Raw genomic sequence first — 18,094 nt, 5'->3', positions numbered from 1 at the left:
GTGAAGGGTCATGAAAGCCACATAGGGGAGGTTGAGCCTTGTTATCCAGAAGATAGTAAGATTCCTGAGTAGAGGAGGCAAGGTTATTAGATAAAAATGGAGGCTACTGGAAATATTTGTTTTAAAGGTAAATTGGGGTTGTTTCTAGGAAAAAAAAAACCCTCATTCTCCCCTGCCCCACATCCCAGGGTTTAAAATCTCATCAACTCTGTGTTAGGTCCCAAGATAGTTGCCACCAATGGCCCTCGGATAGGAATGGGGTAGAGTTTGACCTTCCCTAGGAAAGGGGCCTGGTTAGTAGGTGGTGGTAGATCTGAATGGAGGGGTTAAAGGATTGGGTGAGGATGGATGAATGAAAGGGAAGAAGCATGAAGAGGAAATATCAGGGTATTTTTTGTGGGGAGGGATTCTGGAGGTTGTGTAGGCTCTGGGACCTTTAGGAACCATTGCTTAGACATTTATTTATGGGTAATTTGTGTGTTTCCCCCTACCCCCATTCTAGAGAGCTCCTCAAATAAATACTCTTATCTAGGCCTCCAAGTGAGCTCCTATCCCTCACCATGACATTTACTTTCCACCTTGCAAAGGGATTTCTTGAGTGTGGACTCCCTAATTTTGTCTTCCCACTTTACTCTTTTATCCCTGAACACACCTCATTAGGGTAAGCACCCCCCACCTCCTCCCAAGTCAGATCATTAGTTGAATGGAAAAAACAACCCTTTATCCCAAACACCAAGCCCCAATGCTCCATTTCTTTTTGAAAGTACTCCTACCTGCCTTGTCCCTGCGACCCTCTCCCCTCCCCTGTTGCACGGCCCCTGCCTATTTGAGATCTCAGAAATGCATCAGACACACAGCATGGCTCATGCAGCGTTTATTGTAGAAAATCGGGGATGTTCAGGGAGTGGGAAGGAAAGGCCAGCTTGCAGACTGGTCTGAAAGGGGTTTGGGGAGGGTGGGTTAAAGTTATATAATATGTATGTTGGAAGGCAAGCTGGAGATAGGAAAAATCCTATTGGCTGGTAGCTTTCTTGCCTGCCTCCACAAGAGAGCTGAAAAAGGTCATCGTGTCTGTGAAGGCCTTCTTGGCCAGTGGGATCACTTGCTCTTGTGACTTCTCAAAATAAGCCCTAGGAATAGATGAAGACAAAAGTCAATGTGGATGGGTGATAGGAACTGGCTGGGGGGAGAAGGGTTAGTGAGGGAGGAATGTATGAATGTGGCAGGGCAGACTGATCCAGGTCACCAAACTCTAGCCTATCTTTGGCTAGGGGAAGAGGAGAGAGAGGGAACCCTTTCAGAAATATATTGATGAACTCCAGGGTCCTTACTGCTACTGCTCTTCCCTATGGCCAAGAGGTGCTGGATGGCAATAGGAGTTACTAAAGGATATTCCCCTGCCCCAGGTCCACAGGTCTCTTAACCTTAGCCCCATAATCCCCACTCCCAGGTCTTCCATCCCTACCCACTCACCAATGCCCATTTCCCTTTCCCATGCTTACTGGACTTGGGACTGCACCTCTGGGGTCTTAGCCTTCTCTACTAAGTCCTTGCCGAAATCAGCCAGCTTCTGGTAGTACTCAGATAAGATGCCCACTGCCCTGGGCTGTTCTGCCTGTCTTCTAACCAGGGCTCCTGGACAGACACACATACCAAGCTCAGTCTCAATTCAAATGTCTAGCTCAAAGTCTTCTTCCCCATAAACTTAGACAAAACCCAGGCATCTGGTTCCTTGCTTCTTTAAAGAACCAAATTTCTGGGTTAGGCAGAAGGGAGAAGGATCCAGGGAACCTCCCTCCTTGGAACCTTTAACTGGCCAAGTCTGTATAGGAGAACAGGCCACTGGGTGGTCTGCCCCTTCGGGACCCTTTTACCCTTGTCCCCAGCACATACCTTCCAGGTGGCAGATGGTTAGGATCAGCACGGTCACGGTGAGCAGCTTCATGGTGATGGCAAGTCAATGTTGAACTGTCTAGGGACAAAAGGGATGGAGGGAAATTGAATGGGAATAGGCTACCCCTCTTGGGTCTCTTTCCAAAACTCTCTCCAGCCCTCCAGCCCATTTCATTCCCTTACCTTCCCAGAATCATACCCCAAATGCTCCCATAGACACTGCCCCTCAGATTTCACCCTACCTTGTCTAGGTCAGGTCGTTGGCTGTGTGAAACTGTCCAGGGAGATAAGGGGTTATATACCTATCTACTTCCCTCCCCCCATCAGGTGACCAAGTTTGTGGCAAGACCCAAAGGGTCAGGGATCATGGTTAGGGTAAACAGATCACACTGATAGGAGAGGTGAGGAGGGACAATCAGGAGCTCAAAGTGATGGTAAAGAGAGACTGATTTGGATCTATCCTCAAAGGAGTTAAGGGTCCTGGCAAAGAGGCACAGAGGACCAATATCAATCAATCAATACGAATTTATTAAGTACTTACATTTGCCATATTACATGGGCACTGTGCTAAGAGCTGAGGATATGAAGAAAGAAAGAAAGAAAGAAAGAAAGAAAGAAAGAAAGAAAGAAAGAAAGGAAGGAAGGAAGGAAGGAAGGAAGGAAGGAAGGAAGGAAGGAAGGAAGGAAGGAAGGAAGGAAGAAAGAAAGAAAGAAAGAAAGAAAGAAAGAAAGAAAGAAAGAAAGAAAAAAAGAAAAAACAATCCCTGTTCTCAAGGAAGTCACATTCTAATGGGCGATATATTGTGTGTGTGTGTGTGTGTGTGTGTGTGTGTGTGTGTGTGTGTGTGTGCTTGCGCTCAGGACAAATAGAAGGTAACCTGAAGGGATGGCATTAGCAGATGCTAGTAACAAGAAAGTCCTCCTAGAGGAAATGAACTGAGTCTTATAAAAAGCCAGGGATTCTAAGAGTCCGATGTTGGGAAGGAGAATTCCAAGCATGGGGAACAACAGTTAGTGCAGAGGTATCATAGAGTATTTAGAGCACAGCAGAATGTAAGAAGATTGGAAAGGTAGAAAGGACCCAATACTCCCGAATCCTCCTCTGGAAAGCCTTTCATATGTTCCACCAAGTCTCTGGGGCTCAGTTTTGTCATCTCCTATTGAGAGAATCCTTTCTCCCTCTCCCCTAAACTGTAATTTGGGGGAATCCTTCAAGACAGGGGAGTGGGGGTTAAGGAGGGGATCTACAGGCTGAGGTATGGAAATGAGGACTGGAGGATGGGGATATTTGAGCTTTGAGGTCAAAGGGTAGATATTGTTGTTTTTGTCTTTTCCCCAGGTTAATATGTAATGGAATTTGGAAGGCCAGAATGTGTGTCCTTCTAGGGGATGGATAATCAGTGACAAAATAATTAGGGTTGCCATTCTCCCCCCACCAAGTGAATGGCTCTGAAGGGAGAGACTGGGAGAAAGATTGCTGAGTGCTAGAAAGGTTAAAGGTCTTCCAGTCACTTGATTATCTAATCTGCTGCAAATTGTAGCTGGTCTGCAGAGCCTGAGTCAGCAGGTTTCACAGACCTGACCATGGAGTGAGAGATTGTGCTCAGGGCCTAGGGTCTAGTAGCTGACTGGGGATCAGAATTGTTTTGGGGTGTAGAGGTTCATTTGTTCTGATCCCAGCATATAATCCTGCAGGTGTATGGCATTTAATGGGAAAAGCAACTAAGGATCTAGGCAATCTATCCCTATTGTCATGATCTCCCAGACAAATTGGATGGAAGGCACCTTTACTGGCCCTAACAGGCTTGTGGGTGGAGGATTAGAGAAGACAATTGGGATTCTGTTACCCTGCTTTTCTTACGGATTCTTCTTCGGAGGAAAGGTTGAGCTGCTAAATGGAATGCCATTCTTCCAAAGGAAGTTCCCATATTTTTCTAACCACTCCTATATTCCCTTTGCATCTAACCTCACTCTACTTCCCTTCACACAAATAGGAGAAATAAGTTGATTTTTATGCATTCTGGAAATAGCCCTGCCCTATACTAGCTGTGACCCTGGACAAGTCACTTAACCCTATTTTTCTCCTTCTCTGAGCTGGAGAAGGAAATGCCAAACCATTGCAGTACTTTTGCCAAGAAAACCGTAAATGGGTTCAGGAAGAGTCGGACAGGACTGAAAACGACCGAACAAAAGCAACAGCTATACACTTAAGCCCTTGAGCAGAACCTGATGCGGTCACCACTTACTGTATAAGACACTCCAACTCCCAAATCTCTGGATCTTGCTTTCTTCAAGTCCCAACTGGCACCTTCTGCAAAAAGCCTTTCTTGATATGCCTCAATGTGTGTGCCTTTCTTTATTGATTGCCTCCAAATTAGCCTATATATTTTGTTTGTATGTAATTGCATGTTGTCTCCCCTTTTAGATTGTAAACTCCAGAGACTGTCTCCCCCCTGCCCCCTCCCTTTTCTTGATATCCTTAATGTCTGGCAGTATCTGGCCCAAAGTACATGCTTGATAAATACTTGTTGCAAGTCTATAGTGCGTGAGGTCTAGAGTTGTCTTGAATTGGTGCTATCTATGGGCAGTGGTGGGATTCAAATAAATTAACAACTGGTTCTCCGAGGAACAGCTGGCTTGGCGGGTACAGGCCCCCCCCCCCACCAGCTAACAACTGGTCCTCTGAACTCAACCTAAAATTAGGTACTGGTTCTGCCCAACCAGCACAAACCCGCTGAATTTGCCACCACTGTCTATGGGGTTTGGATAAAGGGTCTATAGAAGCCTGAAACATGCAGGTTCACGTGCTGCCCCAGAACACAACCAGGGGTCAAATCATTCCAACCTCTTGGAGACCCGGACAACTCTAATTTAGAGAGGAGTTGCCAGTGTGCATCGGCGGAAAGTGTTTCTACATCGGGGATTCAATGTACCCGTAAAATTACAACCCTCCTTAAAAAAAAAAGAGGAAATGATGCCCCTGTGACACATGCAAACTCCTGGAGAACCATGGCACATTCTGCACTGTGGCAGTAGTGTAGAAGGAGAGGCAGTGACCTTTCCTGAAGCTTCTTCTTAGTGGGCTGGCATCCTTGGGATTCTCCCTGCAGCTTTGAAGGAATAAGTCCCTGGGCTTCAGCATGAGCCAATTCCCAGATCCCTGTCAAGATCACAGTAGAAGAATCTCCCGCCTCTCAGCTCTCCACGCCACGATGAACTTTCTTCTCATTGGCCTCTGAAACACAGAGTTCTCCTTCCTCATTGGTGAGATAGAGACAGGGGCGGTACCTGATGCCCAGGTGGCGAGGGGTGGGTTTTTTCCCTCCCCTCTCTGCCAGGGTCCAAGATGGCGCTCGCGGCCGCACTAGGAGGGTGCTGTGAAGCCGCGGCTCTGCCCTCACTCAAGATGGCTGCCCCCATCAAGATGACCGGGGTGTGCCGGGGGTAGAAGGGTGGCGCGGTGGCCTGAGCAGGTAAGGGCCGTGGATGCAGAGCCAGACTGGACTTGGGGTCGTCTGGACGCAGCGGAGCGAGCAAAGGAGGATGGAGAAGTGGGCTTTAAGACTGCAGGGTCCGGGGGTGGCGGGCGGGGCGAGTGAACCCCTTGGAGGGTAGGTGATGGGGCTGGGCACGGCTTTGGGGCGACAGGTGGGGTAGGGAAGGGGTGAGTGGCCCATCTGTCCCACTGATATCTCTCTCTTCCTCCACTCCCCTCCTCCGTTCCAGCTGCAGGGTCCGAGCATGTCGAGGCACCCTGGGTTGGGGTGCTGGGTAGCGGGGGGTGGGGTCGGCGGGGGCTGGGGAGGTCAGTAGCGACCCCTCTCCTGGACCCCACCCCCACCCTCCCCCAGGCTGAGATGGGGAACATGTTGGGCCTGGCTCCTCTGGGAGCTCTGCCCCGCCGAGGCGCCCGTCGCGAGGAGCCGCTGCCCAACCCGGGGAGTTTCGATGAGTTGCACCGGCTCTGCAAAGGTGGGGATCCTGGCAGAAAACCTAAGGCTCGGAACTCAATTAGTCACTGATTGAGCACCAATTGTTTGCAAAGCCCTGCACTTTTTGGCCGGGAGGGACACTAGTAATTTCTGTCTAGTTTAGGGATAAGGAACACACCCAGGTAACTTGTTAAGTAACCTCTTACAATATTCGGGGCACTGGGCGAAGTGCTGGGGATTCAAAAGAAGAAAGGCAAACACAGTCCCTGACTTCAGACGGCTTACGTTGTAATTGTGTCAATTACGTGCAAACAACTATGTAACATACTACATATACAATGTAAATGGAAAGTACTCTTAGAGGGAAGGGGGAGGGTGTCTCCTGGGAAAGTTCTCCTGCGGAAGGTGGGAATTGAGCTGAATCTGGAAGGAGCCAGCAAGTGGAGGTGAGGAGGGAAAGTATTCTAGGCATGGGGGACGGGAGAGATGGAGTCTCTTGGGCAAGAGAAAGCAAATAGATACCCATAGCTGTATTGTAGGGTTTCTGGAGAGGTGTAAAGTGTATGAAGACTATAATGTAATATTCCCTGTTAAATACATCAGAGAGGTGTAGAGTGTATATGAGGTCTGAAGGGGAAAGGATAGCTGGAGGAGGTGGAATTTGAATTAGGCTTTTAGGGATAACAGAAGGGGAGACATTTCAGATATATGGAACTGCATGACCCTAGGCATGGAGGTTAGGAAGGTTAGGGTGTATTCTGGGGACAGAGTAGTTCAGTTTGGTTAAAGTCTAGACCACATGAAGGGGATTGGCATGAAATAAAATGGCACTAGACTGTGGAGAGCTTTAAATGCCAGGCATTTATTCAGGCAATGGGGAGTCACAGAAAGGGTTTAGAAGAGCATATGAAAGAATATTCTGGTTGTGTTATGAAGGATATATTGGAGTGGAAGAGGGGCTAGAAATAGGAAACATCTGTTAGGAAGCTATGATGATAGTGTTGATGAATCATAATGAGAGACCCTATTAGTAACCGAGGAGTGGACAGATAAGAACTATATTACAGAGGTAAAATTGATAAGATAGTTTCCCAAGGTCTGGGTGACCTGCCCCAGGAGTCATGGTTAGGTGGTGGGGGGAGGGGAGGTGAGTAATTCCCTTCAGAAATCAATCCTTTCTCTTTGGGAGGAGGTTTCCTTGTGATTAGAGGGCCCCTGTCTAAACTTAGCCTTTCTTTTGTTCCTGTATTTTAGATGTGTTCCCGGTACAGATGGAGGGAGTAAAGTTCATTGTCAACAAGGTTCTGAGCAGCCACTTCCAGGTGCTCTCATTTTCCAGTAGAAATCTCCTGGGCCCAATTCCTTCCACCCAGAGCACCACTCCCTTATTCCGACCTATTCTTGAACCCCTCCATCCCGCCATCTATTGTTTCCAGCCTCTAGCTAGACTGTATGACTCAAAATGGGAGGAAGAAAACCTGTACTTCATGTGTCCTTTTACCTCTCAGCCCAGTGGGGAGGGAGGAGGGGATGGAGAATGACTGGGATTGCAAATCAGGGTGATCCTCATATATGTGTTATGTTTGGGGGTCCCTTGAGTGGCAAGAAAGAGAGGAGTTCCTTGCTAACCTACACTCCTATAACCCTTTCTTCCTCAGGTGACTCACACTGTGCACATGAGTGCCCTGGGCCTGTCAGGCTATCACCTCCATGCCGCTTTTGTTGGTGACCAACAGCTCAGTCCTACTGAGGTAAGGATTCAAAAGTTGGTTTATACCACCAGAAACCTAAATGAATACCATGAAGATGAGGTTGAAAAGGTTTTCTTCTTGCAGCACCTGAGTCTGGGAAAGTCTGATAAAGGCTGTGGGGTACTTCTTGGGGAATAACCATTCTCTCTCCATCCCACTAAGTTTCTCCACCCAAGTTTCCAATCAGTCAATCAAAAAAAATTTATTAAGTGCCTACCATGTGCCAAGCACTGTGCTAAGTGCTTACAAAAAGAGGCAAAAAATAGTTCTCAAGGAGCTTATAGTCTAATATATAGGATTCAATTTTTTTTCTGTCAGTTTACTGTTGTCATTACTGTATATATTATTTTACTGGTTCTGCTCACTTCACCCTGGCACAGTTCATATAAGTTTTCTCATGCTTCTCTGAATTCTTCATATTCATTATTTCTTATAACCTATTAATAGTTTATTACATCCCCATGCTATAACTTGTTTAGCGTTTCCCTGGTGGATAGGCATCTGTTTTGTTTTCAGTTTCTTATCATCACAAAAAATACTACCATGAATATTTTGGAATATATGGGACCTTTCTGTCTTTGACATCGTTGGGGTAGAAGTCTAGTACTGAGATCTCTAAAAGGGTGTGGACATTTTAAGTCACTTTTTTAAAAACATAATTTCAAATTGTTTAATGGAATGGTTGAACCAATCATAGTTCCACCCACAGTGTCTTCATAGATATGTTTATGCCTATCTTCATAGGTGTGTTTCTTAGATGGCATTTTTTTTTTCTTTTTTTGGAGGAGAGAAGGCAAGGCAATTGGAGTTAAGTGACTTGCCCACGGTCACACAGCTAGGAAGTGTAAAATGTCTGAGGTCACATTTGAACTCAGGTCCTCTTGACTCTAGGTCTGGTACTCTATTTTAGATGGCATTTCTAAGATCCTTTGTAGCTTTTATATGTCTGGGCAGGCAGAAAAGACCATCCATCCCCTTTTCTCCTTGTGGGTTGTGTCCCTCCTTATGGCTCCATTAGAGGGCGCTGGATACAATTGTGAAAGTCCTACCATTGGCTTTTGCAATGGGATGTTGGTATCAGCTGAGTGCCTCTCATCAAGCCACCTTCTCCAACAGGTGTTCCCTACTGTTGTGGGGGATATGGACAGCAGCGGGAGCCTGAATGCCCAGGTCCTGCTTCTCGTGGCAGAGCGGCTCCGAGCCAAGGCAGTCTTCCAGGTGACCCACCAGTACTGACCCCCATATCACACCGCCTTCTTCCAACCAAGGGTATCCCCATTCTAAAGAGAGGGAGAGATGTGCCATTTGGGGTGGTGGGTTGTCAGGGTCTGCAAATATGAAAGGGGTTGTGAATTTACTGGGGAGTTTGCATGGGATTGGAGAGGTTGAGGCTCACTTCTTTTCCATCTAGACCCAGCAGGCCAAGTTCCTGACATGGCAGTTTGATGGGGAGTATCGGGGGGATGACTGCACCGCCACTCTGACACTGGGGAACCCTGACCTGATTGGGGAATCAGGTGAGGGACCGGGATCGGGACAAGGAGCTGGAGAGGGGCAAGGGTAGAAACCTTCCCTTTCTAACCTCAGCTGTCCGGTGTTGTGGATTGCTTCTCTTTTTCTGTCCCTTTTTTGTCTATATGCTTTAAGGGTGGAATTAAGGGACAGGCTCCTCACTATAACGGTACTGCTTTGAGGGATGTGTAGTTGGGGAAGCTCCTGGCTGGGGTATTGGCCCTGGGCAAAGGAGGTTCCTTGATTATTCCCTGACCCCATGTTTCCCCGCCTCCCACCTCCCCCCACACAGTGATCATGGTCGCTCACTTCCTGCAGAGCCTTACTCAACGTCTGGTGCTGGGGGGAGAGCTTGTATATCACCGGCGCCCAGGAGAGGAGGGGGCTATCCTGACACTGGCTGGGAAGTACTCTGGTATGAAATGAGACAGGATGGAGATGAGGTTGGGATGATTCCGGTCTGCTCTGGGGTCTGTGGCCTGTGTTCTATTAATGACCATTAGTGACCGCCACCCCCTTTTGGTTCTTGCAGCTCTGCACTGGGTGGCTACACTGAATGTGGGGTCAGGTGGGGCCCATGCAAGTTATTACCACAAGGCAAATGAGCAGGTGAGGCCCCCTCCCAAGCCAGCCTCAAAGACTCTTTCCATCACATCTGCTTGCCCAGGTCATGCCTGAGCCTCACTCTAAGCCCAGCTGACCCTTATAATGTTCTCTTGATGGACCTCACTAACCCTATTTATTCTTCCATCCCTGCCCTTGGGGGCTTAGGTTCAGGTTGGAGTGGAGTTTGAGGCAAATACTCGGTTGCAGGATACCACCTTCTCCTTTGGATACCACTTGACGCTACCCCAAGCCAACATGGTGTTCAGAGGTGAGGGGTGTTGGGGTGAGGGGTTGGGCAGAGGCTCCTGGTGGAGCAGAGTCATGACCAGAAGGACATCACTTAGCACAGGGCCTGGTACATAGCATATATATATATATATATGTGTATTTATTGACTGACTTAAGGATGCTTATCTATTATGCTCTCCCTCCCACCCCCAAGGTATGATGTTGGCTCCCTTCTCTGATAGTCTGTATTATTTTTTGCAGGCCTCGTGGATAGCAACTGGTGTGTTGCTGCTGTGTTAGAGAAGAAGATGCCCCCTCTGCCTGTCACCCTGGCACTTGGAGCCTTCCTCAATCACTGGCGTAACAGATTTCACTGTGGCTTCAGCATCACTGTGGGATGAGAAAGCTGGAGATGGCTCCCCTGACCACTTGAAGCCATCAGAGAGAGAGAGATAGAGAGAGAGCCAGGGTCTGGGTCTTTCCCCAGAGACCAGTTTGCTCAGTGTGACTCCATTGGACAAGTGGGGACCTGGACAGAGCCCCCCTGCTAAGTGGAGCTATCAAAATGGGCAGGATGGGAGGCTCTCCTGTCTATCCCCCAGAACTCTAGCCTGACTGCTTTCCTCTCCAAGCCCTTGAGTCTGGCAGGCTCTGGACTGAGGGGGAGGGCTGTGATTATGTCTGATTGCTTTCTTCCATCCCTGTGTATTAAAGCCAATCCTTTTCCTCACTGACCCTCAGCAGAGCTAAGAAACCTAGGTGGGTACAAATACCATCCTACTCATCAGCTCTGGGTCTAGTGCTGGAGTAGGGAACAGGGCTGTGGCTGCTTCAGCCTGTATCCAGTGGGCACTGCTTCACTTGTGAAACCAGCTCTGACCCCTTCCCTGTGCAGACTAGAGAATGAATGAATGAATATATGGCCCTTCCTCGACAGCAGCATGAAGAAACGGTGTTGCCTTAGTCATTCATTGTTCACCTTGGGTGGGGTGTGTGGCCCCTGGACCTCTTTCTTACTGCTGGTCTTGACTTTGGATCTGGACACAAATACCTTCATGGCCCTGTAGGAACCATGCAGAGGTGAAGGCAGGGCTAGCTGCTGCTATTGTTAGAGTAGATGTATGGGGAATCTCCCTGGTGGGTGGGTAGGGACAGGTTGTTAGGTGAGGACGTGCTGGGGGGTGGGGGCGGGCAGCATCTCAGCTGCAGATTTCCTGTAGCAGAGGCATCATGGCAAACAGCTCGTGAATATGCTGCAGCTGGCGCTCGTATTCCATGCTGAGACGTCGAAGTTCTGCCAGTACCCCAAGCATCTTTGCATACAAGAACCTGCAGGGTTGAAAATCACTGACTGGGTCACCTACTCCAAACTTCTGGGGGCCCCCTTATCCTAACTGGGGAAGAAAAAGCAAAGAAAAGTAGGCCAAAATCTCATAGGTTTGAAGGTTTGGCCCTGGGCCCCTAAGTCTTCCCCACCAAGCAGCTGGGAAAATGAAGCCTAGGCCTGTAAAACTAAAGAAAACCCCAGCAGGCCCAAAATACATTGGCTTAGTGGCCTATCAGGGTCAGACTCCTCTCGTCTACATACACACAGTGTGTGCTGTTGACAGGAGCAGGGGTCTCTAAACCCTGCATCCTGTGAAGGCTGGAGGTGGGAGAAGGGGCAGGGCTCTGTTAAGGTAATGGCAAGCCCTTTTAAAGAGGGTAGGCCTTTAGTCCAATTATCTGAGGCTGGGTTGAAAATAGGTTCTAAGAGTTCATGCTGTTTGGTTGAGAAGGAAAGCAAGTCGTGGTCAATTTTGACCTTTTCTTAAGGTGGTTTTTCAGAGTACAGGAAGATCAAGGGAGGAAACCCTAAAATTGGGGAAGAATAGATTGAGAATGGCCTGAACCTTGGCCAGGTATGGGTCTTGGGGCCAGTTTTCATCCTCACATTGAAAAGGAAATGAGAACCAGGGAAAGTTAATGAATAGAGTAGGGAGGACTGGAAAAAGAGAATATAAGGAGGAAAAGTGGAAAGGGTTAGGTTTCTTTAGAGAAACAAAGATTGGGATTGTTGAATGGCAGGGTTGGTTATTTTAAGCCTTGGAAGAACCATAATATAGAACACAGGGTTCAGCTATTTTCTATCACTAATGAATAAAGAACTAGGAAAAAAATAGAATTAAATTGCAGCAGGAGGGATTTAGCTATGAGACATGTGAGGTATAAGGACCATTTTTGTCCATGGAGAAAGACTCGATGACCCCTGGAGAACCTGGTCCACAAAAGGAAAGGGATATTGAAAGGCATTCAGCTTGAGCCTGAACATTATTTCTCAGTTCAAGTTAACAAATGTTAGGCTCCTACCATACGGAAGGTGCAATGCTTGGCCTTGAGATACAAATGTTTTTTCTAAAGAAACACTTCCAAGCCTCAAAGAGTTAATTTTGAAGACAAGTAAATGCAATGTCATTCCAAGAGAGAAGACTGCAGTAACAAGGGGGATTCAAGAAAGGCCAAGCACAGGAGTCATCCCAAAGCTAAGGTTTGAAAGAATAACACTCCCCTGGAGTTTCTTAACCTTCCTCTCATTTAATGCTCAGAACAGCCCTGGGATCAAAGTACTAGAGAGGTGTGAACCCCTTTTTTTCAAATGGGAAACATTCAGAAAGGGAGGTATTCCCCTGGGGTAACAGCATGGGTTCAAGGAAGGATTTAAATATGAGTTTTGCTCCAAACCCAATCACTGTTCTCTTTGTTACCCCACACTTCCTTTTGAAGGTGGGGATTCTAAGGGGAGTAAGGAGAGAGTGTGTTCCAAGCTTGAGGGGACATTCTGTGCAAGGGCCTGGAGAGGGAGCGGCTATGAAGCATTAGTAACATGAAATATGTGTCTGGAAAGGAAGGTGGGGGGAACAGATCAAGGCCCTTGAGCCCCTGAGGCTGAGGAGTTTGTGGTTTATTCTAGAAGTAACAGGATGTTGATGTTGCTGAAGAATTTTTTAGCAGAGGAATGGGCAGACTTGTAGAGTAATAGTTTGGTAGTTCTGAAAGATGGAAAGGGAAAAGGTGGAGAGAGATTAGAACCTGGGAACCAGTTAGGAGTCTATTGTAAGAGTCCATGATGAGGATCTGAATTGGGGGTGCGGGCGGGGTGGGAGGGGAATGCCAACCAGTCAATCAAGCACATGCCTACTGTGTGCCAGGCACTGCTAGTTGCTAGGGACACAAATACAAAGAATGAGTGGATGCCAGGGATATAGTGAGGACAAGATCAACAAGGCTTGGCCACCAATTTCCTATGGAAGGTGAAAGAGAAGAGTCAAAGAGGATTCCAAGGTTGCAAACCAAAGTGACTGGGAAAATGGGGGTGCTCTCAGCAGTAATAGAGAAGTTTGAAGAGGGATGGGCTGAGGGCTGAGTGAGATGCTAATGTCCATCCAGGGGAGATGTCTAGCCAGCATTCGGCAACGTAGGCCTAGAGCTCCAGGGAGAGATTAGAACTGAATACATAGATTTAGGATTCCTGTGCAAAAGTGATCATTGAACCCATGGCAGCTGATGTCACAAGAAAGTGAGAAGACCCACCCCACCACATGATACCCCCTACCAAAGAGGCAAGAAATGATAAAGAAACTGAGGAATGGGCAAAAGAAGAAATAAGTAGGAGAAAACTTCATGTGGTTGTAAGCCAAGGGAAGGGATGGTTGGCCATATTCAAGGCAGCAGAGATCAAAATGAGGATTGAGAAAAGGCCATTGGATTTGGTAATTGGTATCCTTATTAACTTTGTGCAAAGTACTTTTAGTTGATTGGTAGGGCGGGGAGCCAAATTGTAAGGGGTTAAGAAGTGAAGGTAAGGTGAAGACAGAGGCAGAGACGGTAGATGCCTTTTCCTGGGAGTTTAAGTCGGGAAAGGGAGAACTCTAAGAGGAGGGACTAAGCCCTGAGATCCCTCCCAATTCCCCACATCTGTGATTCTGGATAGTGTGAGGTGATGGCAGGATCAGCTGCAACTTTTTAAAGCTTGTTCCAAGACAGGAGGAGCTAGTGGACAAGGAGAGGTTGAAGATGAAAGAAAGGGGTTTGGTGGAAACAAGGCTGGGAATAGAAGGGTGGGCCTCGGCGCAAAGAAGGACCATCTCTTCTTTGGAGACTGTGACAAAGGAGCGGCTGGGACATGATGTAAAGTGGTATGGGAGTGGAACAGGAGAGGATGCCCAGAATGGGTGTCCTCTATTTCCTCAGTAAAGCAGGAGGGGAGCTCCCTCGCTCAGATAATGTAGTTAGGAGCTTGTTCCTACCGGCCTTTGGGCCGAGCTTGCTGGCCCCTGATGTAGCTGTGAAGCGTCAGCGCCATTTCCTCTTGCACCTGGTCAATCTGCTTCCGTTGGGTCACGCCAGGTCGGTCTGGGGTGGGGGGGACAGGACAGAGAAATGGACGTGGTAGAGTTGCCTCAGGTCTAGCAGAGGGGTGGGAGGCGGAGAGTGACTGGCACTCAGGGGGCTGAATGGAAGCAGAGCTTTGGGGACTTGAGGGCTTCTCACCTGGAGAGAAGAGGGCCAAGGCCGACATAAGCGCATACTCGGGCTCCTGCAGCTGCATTCGCCTCAGTGTCATGTGGAAACGAACCATCTCCTCCAGAAAATGCTCCTGGAAGCCCACTGAAGGACACAGTGTGTTCAAGGGCAAGACTGCAGCTTGCTGAGCTGCTTCCCAAGCCCTCCCTGCCACCTTCTATAGGGGAGCGCATGGGAAGCTGTGCCACCTCACCATGAGCCGCGTCCCGGAGGGTATAGCGGAGAGGTCCGCACAGGAAAGCGTGGCTGTAGGGGCAGAAAATGGTGTTGAGCTCGATGTGGCAGATTTCCAGGGCTGCGCCCTTCAGTAAGGATATCTGATCTTCCATGGGCAGAGACCTGTATACAGGGTAGGAGAACAGCAGAGGAGCTGAGCTAGATTGTTGAGGGACTCTCTGTTGAAGAGCAGGGTGGGCGGAGGCTGGGTGAGAGTTCTTGGCCTTAGTGAGGCTGGGAGTGGGAGAGTTAGAGAGGGGCAGTAAGGGGTCCTTTCCCAGACTGCTCAGGGGCGGGAGGACTCACTGACCGGAAATGGGGCAGGTCCTTGGTAAACTTGATCACTTGCTGTACCATGAAGGTGCTGATGTCTGCCAGGTGTATGAGCAATGGCAGGACAGGCGGCTGGGGGGGCGCCGGCTGGTTGTGGAAGAACAGGTGGGCTGGGGGCTAGAAGAATGGAGAGTCAGAGGCCTTGGCTCAAGCATCTACTTGGCACTTTCATCTCTCCCAGGGAGGGGGCCTAGGCTAAAGGGGCTAATGGCCATTCTTCGGCCATTAAGCAGTTATGCCTCCTGGAGCTGGCATGCCATCCGTGCCTTCAAACCTCTTCTGTGGGTCAGCCTTGCCCGGGTTTTCTGGCTCTAGTCTCCCTCCCTCTTCCTCTTCCGGAGCTCTTTGCACCTTGAACCCAGCAGTTACTCACCCGGAACTGCACAAACTGGTCAAATAATATGGTGCCCACATGGCGGGCATGAGCCCCCAGCAACACCTGGACTAATGCCTCCTGCTTCTGAGTCAGCTGCGTAGGTTCCTGTTCTGCCCGCTTTTGTGCCTGCTTTGCCCGTCTCTGTGCCAGGACTTCTGCTGACAGGATCACTGTGCTCCAGAAGAGACCGAAGAGATGCTGAGAGAAGTAGAATCTGACTATACGAGACCCCCTGCCTCAAGAGCTCCTCCAGGCCCAAAACTGAGCTCTGCCACGGCTATAAAGTTACCTGAGGCTTTTCCTCAATGGTTTCAGGGGCTCCAAAGGTTTTCAGGGTTTCATAGGTAAGGATGCCTTGCAGGGGTCTCTAGCCTATTTTGATAGAATGTCTAGGTTTCTGTGCTAGGGAAGAGCTCAGAGTGGGAGAGTGTTGGAAAGGTTTGTGATACCAGGGCCTCTCACACATGCTCTGGCAAAAGGAAAAAGGCTGTTCTATGGATGTAGAGATGATGTGAGAGGGTGGGGCCCACAGGTGTGGAGGTGCAAGGGAAGGCAACAATTCATGGTCTCAGGGTCTTAATACCTAGGGAAAGAAAATGGAAAGTTGGGTCAGGGAAAGTAAGATGGCTCTATATGACCAGTAGTGGCAGAATTTGAATCCAGGACTAGCAAGTCCTATGTTCTCCCCAGTATAACACCCTTCCCAGGGGATAGGTTGGGGCTGACTCACTGTCCTTCCTCATGCCTGCATCGAGGCATTTCTGTAGCCTGCAAGCTGGGCAGTGGCGCCGCTGGTTTTTGCTGACCTCACAACATTGTTCAAAAGGACAAGTGAGTCCCATGCCCTTCTTGACAGTTCTCCTGGGAAACACAGAAAGGTGGTTGAGGTCTAATAAGGCATAGGAAGGGGCCAAAGAGAAATGAAAGTTTGTGTGGCCTGGTCTGAGGAGTGTTTTTAGGGGAATGTGTGTGGAGTGGACAGCATGGGCCAATCTGAATCATATAAGGAGACCTAGGGTAGATGGAAAATCTCAGATAATTAAGTGCTTTGCAGAGAGTGCCTATTATCATAGCCAATTAGGAATAAATTATGTCCAAGCCCACTTGAGAGAGGTCTAGGGACCTCTAGGACCTAGGGACCTTGATCCCAACTTTTCTAAAGGTTTTCTATAGGACTCCACATTATATAATGGAGTCATGATACTCATACAATAACTTGACTTTAGTCCTTTTCATATCAAATTTAGTAATATAGTTAAGTGTTGTTTGGCACATGGTAAATGTTTACGGCTAGGAGCAGATAAGTTGGCAGTAAATCTGAGACAAAAGTTCAGGGTTCTATCTATGCTTTCTATTTGTATAACGTTGGGGTTGGCAGGACTGTGAGTGCTGGCTATGGGGTCATGGGCTGCAGAACATGGAAACGGGGCCCCATGACCAATATGATGTGGTTGGTCAAGCCTATGTTCTCTTGGGGCCTAGGGGCAGAGTGATCAACTTTTTGAAGGCTCATTCATGTGGGTGTCTAGATGGGGAAACAGACCTCACCTGAAGAACCCTTTGCAACCCTCACAGGTCAAGGCATGGAAGTGATAGCCAGTGGCCCTGTCCCCACATACAGCACAGCTCCGAAGTTCATCCTCTCTGCTTGCCATTGGTCTTGGGACTTCAGATGGGCCCCAAACCCCTGAGAATGAGGAAAGGTAAGCACTTGGTCCTTGGCAGCCTTTAGACATTCCTAGTTCCTCCTTCCTGCAGGACCCATATTCAAGCTTTTGTCAAGGGCCCGAGCCTTGTGTAATTTTGCCCCCTTTTGTTTCAGTTGCCAAGAGTCCTTGGTTTCCCAGATATTCTACTTCCTATGGTCTGGAGTTATCTGCACTTTCCTGCCCCTTCTCAAAATTCCTGTTCTATCTCTCACCCTGCTCAGTCCACCCAAGCCATCATTTTTGTCATACTCACCTGTATGGCCTTCGGCTTCCACATGGGAGTCATCAGGCTCCCCCACCCCACCCCAACTTGACACTTAATTCTTGCTCTACCTCGGACTCCGTCCTTAGTGTTAAGGATTGTGGGCCTCAGTACCTGAGAGGGGGAGATGGAGCCCAGTGGTATGAAGCCTCCAGCCGTTCTCAGTGCCTGGGCTTAAGGGAGACTTTGGACCTAGATTGGAGGCCAAGATGGGTGGTTTTCCCAGCATGCCCAAGGAGTTGGCATTGGTAGCATGGAGGAGGAGCTTAGTGGGAGTGAGACCTAGGGACTCACTAACCGTGGTGTCTGTCCTCTCTCACACCTCTCACAGGTCAGGTTTGCCGGCTGTTGTCAGGGTGAAAGTATCTGTGGCAAATTTTAAGAATGTCCAATCTGTTTCCAATCTGTGACAGAGTGGAATAACCTGGCTTTATTAAAGGGAATTCCTCCTGTTAGAAGGAAATACTGGATAGACAGGACAAAGTGTAGGAATCTGACACATTAATAACTATGTATATTAATAGAGTAGGTGTAGGAGGGTAGAGACTACTCTGGTATTAACATGTTATTGCTTTGTTCTCTGAGCCCTGAGACAAAGCAGCTGATGATTTCTGATAATGAATTTTAAGATTAGACCAGGGTCAACTCCCTTTCTCCCCTCCCCTACACAGTTCTCCACAGGGAAGTAGTGGACTGCTGGTGTGGAAGGAGAC

At 48.5% G+C, this 18,094-nt stretch overlaps 3 protein-coding genes across 5 annotated transcripts; 1 reads left to right on the top strand and 2 right to left on the bottom strand.

The window, feature by feature from the left end:
• Positions 1-858: 858 nt before the first annotated feature.
• APOA2 (apolipoprotein A2) lies at positions 859-2,234 on the bottom strand. Its single transcript, XM_036766063.1, has 4 exons — positions 2,136-2,234; positions 1,894-1,972; positions 1,503-1,635; positions 859-1,130 (listed from the first exon to the last, which is right to left on the bottom strand). Exons 2-4 carry the CDS (start codon positions 1,943-1,945, stop codon positions 1,013-1,015), a joined length of 303 nt encoding a protein of 100 aa, XP_036621958.1. The 5' UTR covers positions 1,946-1,972; positions 2,136-2,234; the 3' UTR covers positions 859-1,012.
• A 2,815-nt stretch (positions 2,235-5,049) lies between these two features.
• TOMM40L (translocase of outer mitochondrial membrane 40 like) lies at positions 5,050-10,868 on the top strand. The gene is made up of 10 exons (XM_036766441.1): positions 5,050-5,366; positions 5,620-5,865; positions 7,080-7,147; positions 7,484-7,576; positions 8,693-8,794; positions 8,988-9,093; positions 9,381-9,503; positions 9,621-9,697; positions 9,860-9,962; positions 10,184-10,868. The coding sequence occupies exons 2-10, from the start codon at positions 5,751-5,753 to the stop codon at positions 10,321-10,323; spliced, it is 927 nt and encodes a 308-aa protein (XP_036622336.1). The 5' UTR covers positions 5,050-5,366; positions 5,620-5,750; the 3' UTR covers positions 10,324-10,868.
• On the bottom strand, positions 10,066-17,590 carry NR1I3 (nuclear receptor subfamily 1 group I member 3). Of its 3 annotated transcripts, none has more exons than XM_036766438.1 (9): positions 17,496-17,590; positions 16,959-17,097; positions 16,141-16,271; positions 15,408-15,580; positions 15,012-15,151; positions 14,679-14,824; positions 14,453-14,569; positions 14,209-14,314; positions 10,066-11,251 (listed from the first exon to the last, which is right to left on the bottom strand). In XM_036766438.1, exons 2-9 carry the CDS (start codon positions 17,063-17,065, stop codon positions 11,122-11,124), a joined length of 1,050 nt encoding a protein of 349 aa, XP_036622333.1. In that variant the 5' UTR covers positions 17,066-17,097; positions 17,496-17,590; the 3' UTR covers positions 10,066-11,121. The 3 variants fall into 3 exon arrangements, with proteins under 3 accessions (XP_036622333.1, XP_036622334.1, XP_036622335.1); XM_036766439.1 differs by lacking the exon at positions 17,496-17,590 and adding an exon at positions 17,373-17,444 and having other exon boundaries at positions 11,122-11,251; XM_036766440.1 differs by lacking the exons at positions 16,959-17,097; positions 17,496-17,590 and having other exon boundaries at positions 11,122-11,251; positions 15,408-15,585; positions 16,141-16,256.
• Positions 17,591-18,094: the final 504 nt, after the last annotated feature.

Source organism: Trichosurus vulpecula, chromosome 7 (assembly GCF_011100635.1).
Source record: "Trichosurus vulpecula isolate mTriVul1 chromosome 7, mTriVul1.pri, whole genome shotgun sequence".
NCBI classification, from domain to species: domain Eukaryota; kingdom Metazoa; phylum Chordata; class Mammalia; order Diprotodontia; family Phalangeridae; genus Trichosurus; species Trichosurus vulpecula.
The sequence above is the reverse complement of the archived record's forward strand: the minus strand, read 5'-3'. Positions and strand labels throughout refer to the sequence as shown.

Coding starts and splice junctions, on each gene's coding strand:
- APOA2 (XM_036766063.1), bottom strand. CDS start 1,945: ATGAAGCTGCTCACCGTGACCGTGCTGATCCTAACCATCTGCCACCTG. Junction 1,636..1,893: donor AACCATCTGCCACCTGGAAG/GTATGTGCTGGG, acceptor GTGTCTGTCCAG/GAGCCCTGGTTAGAAGACAG. Junction 1,131..1,502: donor GAGGTGCAGTCCCAAGTCCA/GTAAGCATGGGA, acceptor ATCTATTCCTAG/GGCTTATTTTGAGAAGTCAC.
- TOMM40L (XM_036766441.1), top strand. CDS start 5,751: ATGGGGAACATGTTGGGCCTGGCTCCTCTGGGAGCTCTGCCCCGCCGA. Junction 7,577..8,692: donor AACAGCTCAGTCCTACTGAG/GTAAGGATTCAA, acceptor CTTCTCCAACAG/GTGTTCCCTACTGTTGTGGG. Junction 9,094..9,380: donor TGACCTGATTGGGGAATCAG/GTGAGGGACCGG, acceptor CCCCCCACACAG/TGATCATGGTCGCTCACTTC.
- NR1I3 (XM_036766438.1), bottom strand. CDS start 17,065: ATGGCAAGCAGAGAGGATGAACTTCGGAGCTGTGCTGTATGTGGGGAC. Junction 15,152..15,407: donor ACCAGTTTGTGCAGTTCCGG/GTGAGTAACTGC, acceptor CCATTCTTCTAG/CCCCCAGCCCACCTGTTCTT. Junction 14,315..14,452: donor CTTGGCCCTCTTCTCTCCAG/GTGAGAAGCCCT, acceptor CCCCCACCCCAG/ACCGACCTGGCGTGACCCAA.